At 38.0% G+C, this 15769-nt stretch overlaps 1 protein-coding gene across 2 annotated transcripts in view; it reads left to right on the top strand.

Annotated features, from left to right (window-relative positions):
• Positions 1-15311, top strand: part of LOC150081862 (pituitary homeobox x-like) — a 195391-nt gene extending 180080 nt beyond the window's left edge. For both annotated transcript variants that reach the window (XM_090379772.1, XM_090379771.1), the window contains exon 3: positions 14400-15311. In XM_090379772.1, coding sequence (XP_090235898.1) covers positions 14400-14948 — 549 coding nt within the window. In that variant the 3' untranslated portion in view covers positions 14949-15311. The remainder of the gene's footprint in view (positions 1-14399) is intronic.
• The last annotated feature ends 458 nt before the right edge of the window (positions 15312-15769 follow it).

Here is a 15769-nt window from a genome sequence, read left to right as displayed (position 1 = left end):
AGAGAGCGACATAAACAACAGTACAAGTCGACTCTCACCAACCTTGTCCGCCTTAGAGATATGTTTCCAGCAAATTAACCCCAACAGATTATTAAAGACTTTATGCACCGACATACGTATACAATTCTCTGAAGTTCACTACTTTGTCTTTTAAGAGACAAAATTCAAATCTAAGTTTTCTCCCTCTTGTAAATATGTATACATATGCTAGCCAACCAGCTGTATAGAGGGTCCAACAATACAAACAGGTTACCACCTCGGGCTCGTTCAGTGCTAAAGATCTAGAAACAAATTCTTGGATAGAGAGATATAATGGAATTGTCGAGGCTTCCGCAATGACTGCTTTTGGACAGAAAAGAATGATGCTTGTGTTATGTGGGAAATATCTTTCAGTTCCGACACCGTAAACATTCTGGCTACTTTTGCATATATACAAACCTTTCCCGATGCAGGCATACGATAGAGTATTAACTCTATTGGGTGTCTCAGCCCATATCTAATTGAATCACTGCAAGCTATTTATAACTCTATCCTTGCTAATAGAATTTTCGCGGAATAAGTAAGCCAAAAATTACTAACCAGAATCTCATAGCACACTATAGTAGGAGAAAGCGTTCCTGCCAAATCAACAATTACGAATCTCCTTACTGTGCAAACCGGGATACTGAAAGCTTTCCATTAAAATGAAGTTGCAATAATATATGCTGATATAAAGGCCGCCTTCGATGGCGTGAATGTATATACCCTGTAACACGCCTTCCGAATAAAAGGAGTTCCACAGAGTGGCGTCTTATCCGGACTCCTCTTAACTGCAGGGATGATGTATACACTTATGCAGATGACATTAAAATCTTAACAACTGTTCTTGTCGAATAGTGCAGCTATTCATATATTTAGATAAATTTGGCCCTAAATCTGCAAAAGACTGTAATGATGGTATACGCTCGTACATCCAGAAATAAATGGAATGCATGTCACAACACACAGAGACCTGGGGATAATATTTGACACCTAACTTACGTTCACGTCATCACATATTCATTTACTTGTAAAGTATTTTATGTTTCCGGAGATTTCAATGGCTGGGACATCGCTTTACTAGAACTACACTAATGGGTTAAAAGATTAAGTTACAGTTGGGATAGGGTGTTCGTCTTTTGTCAGTTTTCATAGTTACCTATTACTGTCGGTGCGTGTACAGGTCTTCAGCAAACTTCGTGAATGCTATATATTCCTGCCTTCCATCTCTGGGCAAGAAGGTGAGCTGGCAATCATACATAAGGTTGGGTCGTCGTGAAGGCACAGTCGATTCCCGGCGCAAACCATGTCGGTTTCGTTGGGTATAGTTTGTCGACATTTGGGAAGAATCGCCTAAAGAGTTCCCCCATCTGGTCTGCATAAGATGAGTGGTGAGTCTCGTTAGCGTCAAAGCCCATGAAGGACTCGAGGTCCGGGTTATGACGAGCAGTATAGCTCTGTGAATGGAATCGAGAATTCTGCGGTTTACAGCCATGGTCACCTAGCCGTACCATGCTCGTCATGTAGACATGTATAGTATCTTATGTAGGACGGCACCTGAACGAAAGTTCAACTCCGTCTTTGTACATGGTTACAGAGCACTGTAACAGGCCAGAAATGTGTGTTTGTTGTTGTGTCACCTGGAAAGCCTGCCCAGTGTCCGCATGAACCATGGCCAACCTCAACAGTCACGCACTGAATGTCCAAAGAGGGTTCGGAGCCATTCAAAAGAATAGCATAAAGTAAAATAATTAATTGAAAAAAAAAGCTATCATATTGGACATCCAAGCGGCACCTGGAACATTCGTTCAACTCCGCCTCGTATCTCTGTGAAGAACGGTATCACTACAAACTGGCCAGATATGTGTGTGTTCTGTTTTGGCCTCTTAGCTACCTGGACAGATGATTCTGGGTACTCGTCCACACCACGGGAAGGTGGGCCAGCGTCTCAAAAGAGACTTGACTCCTCTGGGGGGCCCATTCCAGAGGGACTTCAGCAAAAAAAAATATATATATATATTAAAAGAAGGGAAGATGGAAAAAAAAGAGAGGTGAGAAAAGGAAAAATTATAAATAATAATATGCCTGAGAAAGGTCAATAGGTTGAGGTTATGTTGCTACCGCATTAGTTGTAAGCATATATTTCCTTCTGGCAAAGGCAGCAGCTGCAAAAGCCTGTAGTGCAGACAAGTGATGTGGGGGTCAGAAAAAGTTGGTCAACTTGATTTATGCTGAAGGATGGTACTTCATTTCGCGGCACATTCGTGGAGAAGATGTTGCCAATTTTCTTTTGCTCCACAGAAGCAGAGGTCATTGTTTAACAGGCCTAGCTGGTAGAGTTTTTCGTTAAGGGATCCATGCCCAGTAATAAGATACGATGTTTCCAGACTAATTGTAAACCATGAGCTAACCTTCTTCGACATCACAAAGGAAATTTCTGGTTACAGTGCCAACAGTTGAATTGTCAGAAATTTATTAGCTCTTTAAAGCATCGAGCTTTTTACCTTTTATTGTCATCATTCAGCGATAGGTCTATATCCATGATGGAAGTAGGTATTCCTTTTTTGAGCCTGAAGCATAATCCTCTAAATATTACATATAGGTCTAAAGGCAGAGTCCCAGCAATAACCTGAATTGCCGCAGTGGACACCATTCGGCAGATGCGATGTGTTGCTAGTAGCATAGCTTCATTTTGACGATTACCACTCTGTGGAACCAAGCTCTGGCCACGAATGAGACTATGGGAAGGAATACCACTTTACTGTAAAGTAGCAGGGTCCTCCTAGACAGGCCCACTCATTTCTTGAAATTCTAATGATGGAGGCTGTAACTTCCTGGTTTTTTCATGAAGGTAAGGTAGGAATGAAAGCCTGTGGTCTATGATCACGACCGGGGGGGGGGGCCTTATGTCAATTTTGGTTTTGAAAATCATCATCTTTGTTGGTTGCCACCATCAAAGACTTTCTGCGCTCTCAGTTCACCAAATCCCTAAGGATGAAAGCAAACAGACTAAAGATCCGAAGTACAAAAAAAAAAAACCGCGGTGTGGTTCGCTGAGGCTACTGTCGGAGTGATATGTTTCATTTTCTTGTAAATAGAGAAAATTACACGGCCTTAGTGGAGTTTGCTGATAAAACATTCAGCAAAAAGCGTATTATGCATGGCGATCTCAATGACCATGGTTAATTTCTGTCTACTTGAGTAAATGTATCTGATAAAATGTTTAACATGTGTAAATATTCATACTGTTGGAATCCTTGATAGGGTTTTATTGTTTGTGATCTGAATTTAGACCCGATTGTAAATAGGTTAAATAATAGACTTCACCTAGTTGATCGTTCCTGACTGGGGTTGGATGAAATTAAGTCTTCGGATAATAAATATCAAAGTTGCAGAATCTGCAACTTGTATACATGATCATCGGCAATAAAAACCTAGTTGTGCTTAAAAGAACTGTTTTTTGGTGAATTTTATTTATTAGGATGGAAATGTCTGTTAGCCAAGGACTTTTGGTTTAATAGCATATGCTGTAATGTTTTCACATTTCGTTATTGGTGTACTGTTACTGTATGTCTGATTTTTTCCTTCATAATCCAGGCATTTGTGATACAATTACTGTCTCTATGACTTGTTGAATTACGTGCTGGAGTTGTGTTTCTCCTAAAAGATTATTAATTGTCTAACAAAGTAATGTTTTGAAAGTGGACTCACTTGTTGAACTTCGCAGGATAATCTCCTGAAATGTAGAGTTGGTGATTGACTGAAAAGTGTATGTACATATGTTCTAGAAGTTATTGTAGAGTTGATATGTCATTGTTGTTTTTTTTTGTGTGTGTGATTTTTAGTTGTATTAATTAGGTATATATTGTTTTCTGGATATTTATTATAAATAACTGATTTTTTTTGTCCTGTTTAGGCCAATGTGTTATGTAAATGGGAGATTTGCTTTTGTGGAGAGACTATAAATTGTCCTTGTTTCTTCTCCTGTGTTGGGAGGGCTGGAATGATTTTGGTTGCAGAAATGTTTTATTGTTTCTCACTGTACTTGTGGATGGGAATTGCTAGTATTGAATTGTAATGGACTTAAAACTTAACTTAGCTTTTGTCTAGATATGATTTTCTTTGTTTCCTGTTCACCTAATGTTAGGATTCAGGAAAGAGAATTGGTTTGTTAATGTCTCCCCACTTGTATTGGGGGATGGTCTAAAGCTAGAGCCAATGTACATATGGTTGACTGATGTTTAGATTAAGTATCTGTTGTACTTTCTTACGCAATGTTACTCGTTCTTCTAGGGAATGCCTTTTTCTTCTTCCCCTTATTTTATATCCACTTCGTTTCCCTAAACACCTTGGGGCTCCCAGTAAGAGTTTCAGCTTAAAAGCAGTCCCTGGCGCTCCTCCTCGTGGCCAAAGTTGAGAGTCAGAGGGCAGGGAACCAGGTGCCGGCCTTAGCCTTTTGAGATGCTACTGCGGTATATAGGGGAAACCCTGGAGACCGCAATTAAAACAAACACACCTTGTGTCTGTAGTGTTTTATGCTGAGCAACTTACACGTTAACTGTCAGGACTCTAGTCAGAAACGAAGTGTAAATTTAATGAATCTATGTAAATTCCCTGGCATTTATTGCCGTAAAGGGAATTTGTCACTTTAGTATGGTAGGACAAATAAAGATTATTTATAACTAAACTTTAATACCAGTCGAGGAGGAATGCAGCAGGACCTGATGGAATTCATTGTCAAAAATCACTAAATAACCTCCATATAAATTCTATTGGCCAAACTCAAGGCTAATAGAATTTATATGGAGGTTACTCTAATGTAATTGCTTTTCCCAAACCTGGAAAAGATCATACAAAAGCTCTAACCAGCTACTTCTGTTGAATAATCGCTTAACCTGGTTCTTGGAAACCCATAATGTACTAAAAATAGATCATCGCTGGACCCCATGATAAAAGCAGAGACAAATATTGGAAATTCTTTTCTGTGAAAAGATCAGTCTTGATATAGAAAAGGCTTTCGACACTACCTGGCATTCTGAATGACCATCATAACTATCGAGAACACCTTTCAAGTGAAATTCCAAATATATATTCAAGGAAAGGCTGTTCTGTACTACTTAGTTGGCAATTCCACTCCTTAACCAAATTTTTTTTTTTAAATTAAAGAAAAAAAAACTCAAAAGCCTGGTTGCGGTTGCCATGTCCCCCTATGATGATACAGGGAATTTACATATAATACAATAGATTCATTAAATTTACACTTTAGTCAGAAACAAAGTCCTGACAGTCAACGTGCAAGTTGCCCAGCATAAAACACTACAGACAGAAGGTGTGTTTGTTTTAATTGCGGTCTCCAGGGTTTCCCCTATATAAACCACTGATTTGGTAATCAAATTCAATTCTATTAGAAAAAGACTTGCCACATGCAGATGAAGTTACTATTTCATGCCATTCACAAAAGACATTGTTGTTATGGAGGGTAATACTGCGCCTTCACAAGACGCAATTTAAAAAAAAAATTGTGGATAAAAACAAAGCCATACATTTTTGTAGAAAGCGAAAAATATACCCAGATCCAGTAATAAGACTAGCAAATATCATATGTTTCCTTGGCCTGATTCTTGATACATATCAAATGCCTCCGAACAACCTGTCTTAAAAAACTAAATAGATTTCTTTCTGCAAAGACATGGTGAGCTGATCGGCACACATTGCTTCACATATACCGTGCCTTAGGCAGATGAAGACTAGCGAGCCCTCGTGTGGACCAAGTATTAAATGGCTTGGACTCCAAACATCGCAGTGCCTTACGAATTTCTCTAGGCGTATACAAAGACTCATGAGCCTCCACTATATCTCTAGAGACAAACACTGCCATCAAAATCCTTTTCTTTTCAATCCTCAGTGGTAGAACATTTACAGAAATGAACTAGCTTCAAAATGGGACTAAGTTTTAACAACATTAACGCGAATCCATCAGGAAAACTTTCATTCCTAATTGTAACACTTATTTTCAACAGTGGGATAAAAGTGCTCTGGCAAACATCAACATAAAACAGATGCAGGCAGCCTAACCGTCACAGTTCTCCGAATATTTTCAATTTATACAATTGACTCTAAAACAGAGATCCAAGTGGGTGCTGCAGTAGCTATTTTCATACTAATAGCCTTGAAATATATTGAAACACCACATATGCGCAGACTCATCCTGTGCTTCACGTGAATTTCTGTTGGGCATTGCTGGCAGCAAAGAATCCTACAAATTTACTGCTCCATAAAGTTCCACATTCTGAATACAGGCTTTCAATGCTCAGTGGTAACAAAACTGGAAAAATGAACTTCAGCCATGGAAGTCGAGTTTCCGTAGAGATCGGCACGAAGAAGTCATTCTAACAAGACTGCGCATTGAACATTCGTTTCACGAAAGCAAGCCCTCCACTACACTACAGGGCTCGACAAACAGCCTTCCCATCACCGTGACCTTATCGTAAATCATAGGCGATAATTCTAACATTGAAAATGTATTCACTTTCTAAAAACTAATACAACATTTCAGCCATATATAAATCGTAATTAAGCGATAATAGCTCAGTATCGCCAAAAAAAAATCCAACCAGCACAATTTCCGAGGCAGGTAACATTAACGCAATACTAGAAAGAAGACACACTAAGTGGCCACTTTATTAGGTGCACCTATCTAATAGCGAGCAAATCCCCTTTTATTCTAGAATCATCATGGCATCTTACAGGTACTCAAATGGATTGAGATTTGTTAGCCGAATTCACTCACTCTCATGTGAAGGGGATAAGCATTAAAATTCTGCTGTTTGCTCCTTTTTATATTAGAAAAGTAGCAATTTTTTATTTACTGAAATATTGCCTAAAGTACAATGGCTTAAACGTTTACGCACCGCAATTATGGAAGATTTAAATTGAACACCACTGAACTCAAGAAGTTGCTTCAGATTACATCATTAGATACAATATCTAAACCCTTCTCGAATGCTTGGCTGGCATTCGAGAGCCCAGATATACCCGACAGAAACCTTCATTAATTTCTCTCACTACTAAGCTATTTCCTTATCTGTTTGTTCATGCTGATTCAGCAGCTCAACCTAGATATATCCTAATTTTGAGAAGACCACTGCTGGTTGAAATTTATTTAAGTCTAGTTGGCCTGCCTCCCTAAAATCCACTCATGCACACCTTCTCGTTGGTAAGCCCTGTTACGTCACTTTGGCAACGGGCGTGAAGAGGAAAAGACCAAACTCTCCAGCACTTTATGGCAACACGACGAAAAGCTGAAACTACATAGCGATGAATGGAACAAATTACATTAGGGATTAGGCAGCAAACACAAGTAAAGGACATTCTTATCAAAAGTAAGGAATTCAAATGGACTTGGCCAGGACACGATAACAGAATGGTACTGAAGAGGAGATGGATAGATGAAATTCATGAGTTTGTGAGTAGTAAATGGATTGCCATTGCAAAAACAGAAGGAGCTGGAGAGGCCTTCATCCTGGTGGGTTGATGATGATAGTAGTTTAGGCGAATAGCTTAATAAACTATAGTAATAATCTTAATGAAAAACAACCACTACTGATGTCATTCTGTCTCCTAGCTTGTATCTGTTTTATATAATATTACGTGTTAAATAAGCTTTTCTGATGCAAACACGAGATAATAGACAACAGTCCTGTAATTCACAACAAATAAACTGGCTTTTATTTAAATGCGCGCTACAAACGTAAAAAATCTGGTGGAAAGAAATACAGCAGGACAAAGATAGAAATTAATACGTAGGTTTTTTTTTTTTTATGCGAGTTTAGATTGCACTGAGTTGGATGATTCCAGAGCGAGAGGTGTTAAAACAAGAGTCCTTTTTTTGACTCTAGAGGAAATTTAATAGTGTAATTACACAGTTCTTTCCCATACGCGCATTGTGGGATTGGATTTGAGCAGAATCATTCAATTTTATTTTTACACACAATACCCTACATAAGTTTCTCATTCGTTCAAAGGAGACGTACAAAATATTTTCGTTAAAGCAGCGTTAGTTGTGAGGATACTGAGCATGCGACAGTTCGTCAACATAATCATAGCAGCCGAGTGGTTCAAGCTCGCTTGACAAGATATGGTCATGTTTCTTGTGGTCGTCAAGAAGTATAAAAAGATATTTTATTTTTTAAACTACTTTCTTTCATAAAATGTAATCCAACCATGTAAAAGTTATTCTGTCCGTTATGTAATTACTTTATATCGCCATCATACCTCGTCCAAAATAAAATCTCTTCAACCATCTTGCTGTAAAGATGCACACGTTTTTACCATTCTCTCACTATGTGCAGGTAGGAACTATATGAGTTTATAATTAATTTTACTACATTTGAAATGCAATACAAGATATATTTGCATCAATTCATGACCAATACTGTTGCGTCTCCAAAATAGAGAGAGAGTCAAGTAGATAAGACTCAAAAGAGCATTAAGATGACTGTCGGAATGCTTGCTTGATACCACAAATACAAACGGGTTGAAGCAAATCACTAGCCTTTGTCGAACGACCAAGCTATTTTTCCATAATAAATCTTTGTTGTCCAAATATGAAGACTTCGGAAAATACTTTAAGAAATCAAGTAGTTAATATGAACCTTGATGGTGAATGATTTTAATATCACAATACAAATCATCCAGTTTGTTGCCAAGGAAAGATGCTGCGTAATCTAGAAGACAGATCTTGTAAACAATTTAAATGCCAGTTGGTTATTAGTAAAACTGAAAGGAGAGAGATGACTTTGCCCTAACAAAGGATACATGTGTATAAAGGTTTTAATTAACTTTGATGCTCAAAGAATCGGGGTGAATTTGGCGTTGAGAATAAATTAATGGAAAACTTAATTAGTGTAAGTATTTCTGAAATAATGAATAATTCGATTGTTCTTTTTACGCATTGAGGAACTGGATGACTTGGCCAGTTTATTTACGAGTTGATGCAAGTTCAATATTGGAGAAATAAGTTGTTTGCAATTGAAAGATGCTCTAACCATACCACCTGTGTGTGTATATATACAAATATTTACAGTCCATCAGACCCCTATATTTAATTATTCAAATAACGCTTAATGGTAATACACTACTTGTTTAATCGAAGCTTCTTACATAGTACTAACACGATAGCTCTGCCTCAACTCAACTGACAATGAATTTCACCATTCCATTCAGCTCAGCTCAAAATATATTTAATTCTTGTGTATTTTAAGCATTCCCGAGTAAAATGTAATATAATTACTCAATTTTCTGTAAAACAGGTTAATAAAATGTACAGCTATCATGTTTCCTGGAAGTTCTCATTCCTCCTACATACAATTTATGAATTGGACTGATAAACATGATGTTTCTACATCCAGATATCGTCTACCTACCGTTATTTCATTTACTTTACTCATTAAGATGGACTTTTTATTATATTATTCTGGGTCGGCCACAGAGTTTGTAGAAACCATAAGGATATCACTAGAACTACTATGTAGTTTGTGTGTAGTATACAATAACTGGTGTTAATATTGTAGATACACAGAATTACATCTGTGTCAAGTACTGTTCACTAATTTTGTTAGAATCGAATTCAATTCAAATAGTTGCGCAAATTGCACGACCAACTAATATTTCTTTTATTCTACCATTTGTACAATTCACTATTCGCTTTGTTAAGCTCTCACTAAAACAGATATTTTGATAATCAGTAACAAAGAGCTATAAAAATACTACTTTTATGGCCCTTCAGAGCAAAAGTTGGCCAATGTGAACGAACCTAGCAATCGTTTCCCGAGAAATTCCAATTTATTTCAATAGTAACCCGACATTGGGAAAGATGAACAGCAAACTCTAATTATAAAACATTTCCATCTAAAGCAAGGAATTTTGTTACCGTAGATTGAACTTTTATCGCAAATTTTTTGAAAGGAACAGTATGCTAAAATAGCTGTGCTCGATCCTTTAAAGATATACTGTACTCTTATATTTATTCCGATTTTAAAATTACAATCAAAGTCGAAAGTATTGGCGTTGTGGAATGCCCCGTTGCATGTGGTTCTATTTCGGGCTTATAAATGGGAATTTTTTTAAGTGCTCCTATGAGTATCCATTCGACAACCATTGTACTAAAATATGTCGCCCACTAGCCCTTCGACAGGACAATATACAGACTCACAGCTTCATTTAACAAGGGGATATTTGGCTGCGAACAAAGACGCCAGCCATTACTCTCAACCTTATCAAGATGTGTTGTTATCGGGGATGTGGGAGTTCTTCTTCCAAAACAATAACGAAAGCATCAGCTTAAAGCCATGTACCGGAATACAAGATGACCACAATTAAAGCTTTTTATTCTGTATAACATATGAACATTACGTCAAGATAAAATACCCTGGGAGGCAGAAATCAACAGGTTTCTCAAACTCAGTATGTTTAAAGCTACCTTACCCAATAGTTCTCTGTGCTTCTGGTCATCTGGAGCCCCAACATTCAATTTTACAACCCAATGACAGAAGAAACACCAAAAGCAAATGTCATCAGTCTTGATTGTATATGGTGCAACGGTCCTTAAGTACATCTCAAAAACCCCAGTGACGAATCTACAATTCCATTTTGTTGTTCCATAATATTATTTTCACTTAAAGAACTGTAATCAGGTTTATATAACAGAAGCCTCTGATCGACCAGCATGTTCGGAAATCAATTTTAAACCGAACTAAGTTTTTTGCCATTAGGATATAACGAATCTTGTAAATAGAATTAGCCAATAAAAATCATTAAATTTGTCCTTTCCTGGAGCTTCTGGCAGTATAGTTGACTTTTTTTTTCTGTCTTTGTGTATCCGGATAATTACACCCCGATTGAAAAGGAAAAGTGGCACAACAGACGTTAATATAACTCTCAATTAAACAATTGATAGCTATAATAGCATTGCTGATGACTATGCGAAGTGTGCCACATCACCTCTTAAAATGTTATGACTTAGAAACTGCTACAATCTGAACAATGGCTGGGAATCAGTAATAAAGAGGCAATTCGGAGTGCTTCGTTTTTATGTAAAATAACGCATGGAAGATTTCGACTAGTTCGGCTTTGGAAATTTCTGAACTGAAACCCGTGTGATGAATTTACTTATTAAAGAATACTTCCAGGGAAATATTTTAATATATTTTCTTTCTTGGAGGATGATGACCGCATGAAGTTATTTTCTGTTCACTGCCTGTCAAAGGTTTATTTCATTTACATCGATTCATGTTTAAAACAGAACTTTCTTTAGATCGTTCGGTTCAAAAACTCTTCAAAATGGTTTCTTTCGCAGTTTATTCGAACTGCCTCACAGTTAAATAAAAAAAAGACAATAATTTAAATCTTCTGGCACCTACAAAACCAGATTATCACTACTACTGGACCAAAAGCCACACTTGCAAAGCAGTAGTAATTTAGAAATGATCCTTTCCTTCCCCCCTCCCCTTACTCCTGGTATTCATTATGAGAACTCTGTTTCCTGCACTCCAATTCATTAAGTCAGCCGTACTAGGCTTTAATGACTTTAAATTAGGCTTAAAGATTTATCGTCTAATACCAGCTTTCTTACCTCTCACCAACTTCTCCTCCACCCTTATTATGTAGCACTCTTTCGAGAATCAATAAAGTAGGAAGAGGAATTTGTTTGTTTAATGGCTTAAATCAGCCTCCAGTTCGCGAGGTACCATACTCAAATCGAACTACCTTTCTTTTAAAATGAAATGCGAATAAAATAATCCGATGGAATCTTCGAAATGATTTTATGGTAAAGCGAGATGATTTTTTTTTATGGCGCAGGTAACACTGTACGTTTGCTTTTTTTATTGCAAATTAATTTTTTGTGGAAAAAACCCTTCGGTCATTGCTCACATTATAAAACGTGATTTAATTTGACAAGCCACGTTGGTATAAATGCCAGTGAAGAAATACATATTACGCTTATTTACTTTTTCGTCATATCAGTTATCTATAGTGCCAATTAGTCAGAAAAATCAAACGGAGGAGCATTTGTTTTCGTTGGGAACCAAAACAAATAAAATGGTGAGAGTTAGGAGAACAATTTCTTGCCATTAATTATGCACCTTGCGAAACAACATGTAATGATTTAAATGCAAAGATAGATATTACCACTTCTATAAAAATAGACATCTTACACAAATCCATATTCTAATAATATAACAATGTCCAGCATATGCATCCAATTTCTAAGAAACGAAATCTGTAAAACGTTAATTGGAGTGCAATTTACAAAAAAAAATGACATCCATTAACGCGTACCTGAAGGAGAAGATAAAGTCCCCAAGGCATTTTGTTTTATATTATACGTACTGTCATGTGTTTGCAAGCGAACCTCTCTTCAAACAAAAAGTCCGAGTGCGTCGAGATAAACCAAAACATGTGGTTTAAATTCAATGAGGACGAACGAATATAGCAGAGGCTTCACGGCGTGCAGAAAGATTGATTATTTATCTACCTAATGAAAGCGACAGTGGGCATATTAATGAGCTCTATTGACAGCGCATCTCCTTTTTATCCTAATTACTGTTATTGCTACAGAAATCAAGAAAATAAATATTGATGCTATTCTGCGTCAGGAAGGTCTTTAAAAGAAACCTTTTTAGTTTGTCCTATCCAACAAACACACAGTCAGATCTCGATTTAGCTACCACTCATCACTTCTGTTTAGTTGACGAATTTCAAGGGGTCCTAAGAAAGCATGATGTTAACAATCCCGTTTTGCATCTGTTCATGTTTACTTTCAGTAATTGCTGCTTGACTGCGCGCAAGTTCCAGTCTTATCCTGTGACAATAATGCGAGCAGTCCCAACAGAAGAAGATCTTACACTTTTTTCTTTTCAGCTTTAAGGTGTGACTACCAATGAGGAAAAAAAAAAGGATAAATATTTAAGTTGAAGCTATTGGCTCCCTACACGCGAATGTGTCTCATTTATTGCCAAACCACACTGTTTGGTGATGAATCAAAGATTGGTAAAACGCGAAATGTTCCTCGCTGATGAATTTTTTCCTTCGTTAATCTAAAAAACGAAATTAAACGCATCATTTTTATTACCTGTATTGGAAAACACGGACTGAGCTTGCCTTAATCATAATTTAGTAGAGGAAAACAGAGACACGAGGTATTATCCGTGTTAAACCTGCCTTGTCACGAAATTACGGCATAAATTCATTAGCATTGCCTCGCATGTGGGCGATAATATCATATGGAAACAATGTGGCCCCTTCCATTTGCCCGTGCCTGCGTTCACAGGTGAAATATAGCATAGTTCGAGCGCAGCTAGAAGTCGGGAGGAGAAATAATAAAAAAAAATACAGATCGAGCGGCCCACATCTGTTAAATCATTCACAAAGCGAATATTAATCACGCACTAATAATATTTTATCGAACACTCGAGGTGAGCGCTCAGTGTGGTTCCGTTTTTTTCTCGCTCTCCTCCTCAACGACTATGTCCGCTGTAAAATTTTAAACAGTAATAAAAGTGAACGTTGAGAAATGGGCTGCTTCCCCGGTGGCTGTGTAATGCATAATAAGATAGCAATATGGTGTTTGGGCGACACAAAACCCGATAGTTTAACCAGCTGTGATGCATTGTACTCGTTTACTTTTATCCCTCTCGGTTGTAATGCATACTTAAAGATGCCATTTCACTAACATATTGTTATTCACGAGAACGCTGCAAAAGTGCACTACAAAGAGCTTCCCCTAAATGATTTATTTTCGCACGCGCACCAAACCGCTGCATGAGCTACCGCAAGAGATAAACAACGAGCTGAAATTTCGTAGTTTTCTCATTAAGACTCGTCTCTTTCTTATTCGAACTGACACACAAAACAAACTTCGCTTTTTCTTTTATGCGAGAGTTTGGCAATTTTTTTTTTCTTTCTTTCTTTCTCCCCATATAATAAGTTTCCCCTTATTTGCAATAAATAACTATCAAGAAGGAATTCCTCCGGCGAAATAACAGTTACCTTCCTCATTGCCTACTGTTTGCTAAACAGATCAAAAATAAATCAATGCAGTTGAGAAGCTAATATATCGGTGCATTTGCTCAGTTATCTTTCGATCTCCAGCATTTTCCTATTGTTTGAGGAAGGTTTCTTTTAATGATATTAAACACACTGATGGTTATTATTCGAGATCATTGTAAAAAGGTTAACGTTCAAAAATTGGTGATCCCTAGTCAAATTCCAATTCTGTTTTACTATTTCCCAGGTTGGCTATCCTAGACATAAATACAATAGAAAAATTGGCGTTTTCAGGTGCTACAAAAATCAATAATGCTCTTTTTCCGTCCTTACAGGTCTGGTTCAAGAACCGCAGGGCCAAGTGGAGGAAGCGAGAACGCAACGCCGCAGCGGAACTGAAGAATGGTTTCAGCACTCAGTTCAATGGACTGATGCAGCCCTTCGACGACAGTCTTTATTCCGGCTATTCCTCGTACAACAACTGGGCCTCCAAAGTCCCTAGTCCCCTCGGAGCAAAGAGCTTCCCGTGGCCAGGTCTCAACTCAGTGAATGTGAATCCCTTGACGTCGGTGGTTCCCAGCCAAGGAATGAGCTGTTTTAACGCCTCGTCTCCCGGTATCACCAGTTCGAGTATCATGCCAAACGTCAACATGCCCGTAAACACCCTGAGCAACCCGGCACCACCATGCCCATATGCAACGCCGACCCCGCCCTACGTGTACCGAGAGCAGTGTTCCACAATGACGTCAAGCATCGCTTCTCTCCGACTGAAGGCGAAGCAGCACACCGCAGCCAGCTTCGGAACGTATGCTCCGATGTCACCTCGACAGACGCCGACACTTTCTCCCTGTCAGTACGCTACCGTCGACAGGCCGACAGTCTAGAAGTGGTTCCTAAGGAAACCATACAACCCCGACGTCGAAGGTTGTTTAAAGAAAAAAACCAAACAAAAAAAAGTTATTAAAAATGCTGATGAGCAAACCGTAACCTTTTATGTGTGTAGAAACCACGTGACTTTGTATTTAGTAAGCTGAGATGACGAAAGGGACCATTTCAAGTATCCTAACATTGCTCGGTAGCAAGCTACCACTTAAGGGCAATAATTGGAGTATGCGATCCTAAAGAACTCTTGTGTACAGAGTGTTTCATATAATCAGCATAAGTTCGTTAATTCCTCTCCCCATTCCCTGCTAGCGGAACACACACATACACAGAAACTGCAGGATTGAAATAATCTGGAAAAACAAACTGAACCACTCGATAGTCATGTACAAAGTTAAAAAAGGTGCCATATATACATAAAAATATAGATTATATATATTCTACTTTACGATCCAAATGTAACCCGAAAATGCAAGCAATACAGTCTAGTCAGGATGGCTACCAATCCATTGGAATAAAGAACTCTCAACAAACAGAGGAGGACAAGAGCGTCATGGTATTCACATTGTCCACTGTGCATGTAAAGCGCACAGAAACACATTAGTGATGATCGAGAGACTTTATCCTTAAAGAAGAAAGAGGACGACGCTACAGTGAACTGAAACCGGACTGTCCTCGGTGTTACGGGACATTTACGCTTATAAGTGTATGAACGCCTGTGGCATAACTTCAATCGAAGCAGATAGACAACTACCGTGGTCAATTATATCGTTCCTAAATGGCATTCAATGGTTGTAGGTGATTCGGTGTATTTATATGTCAA

The sequence above is a fragment of the Mastigoproctus giganteus genome, chromosome 8, assembly GCF_048544385.1.
Source record: "Mastigoproctus giganteus isolate SK-2022 chromosome 8, ASM4854438v1, whole genome shotgun sequence".
In the NCBI taxonomy this organism is placed as follows: Eukaryota; Metazoa; Arthropoda; class Arachnida; order Uropygi; family Thelyphonidae; genus Mastigoproctus; species Mastigoproctus giganteus.
This window is presented reverse-complemented; position numbering and strand designations above follow the sequence as displayed.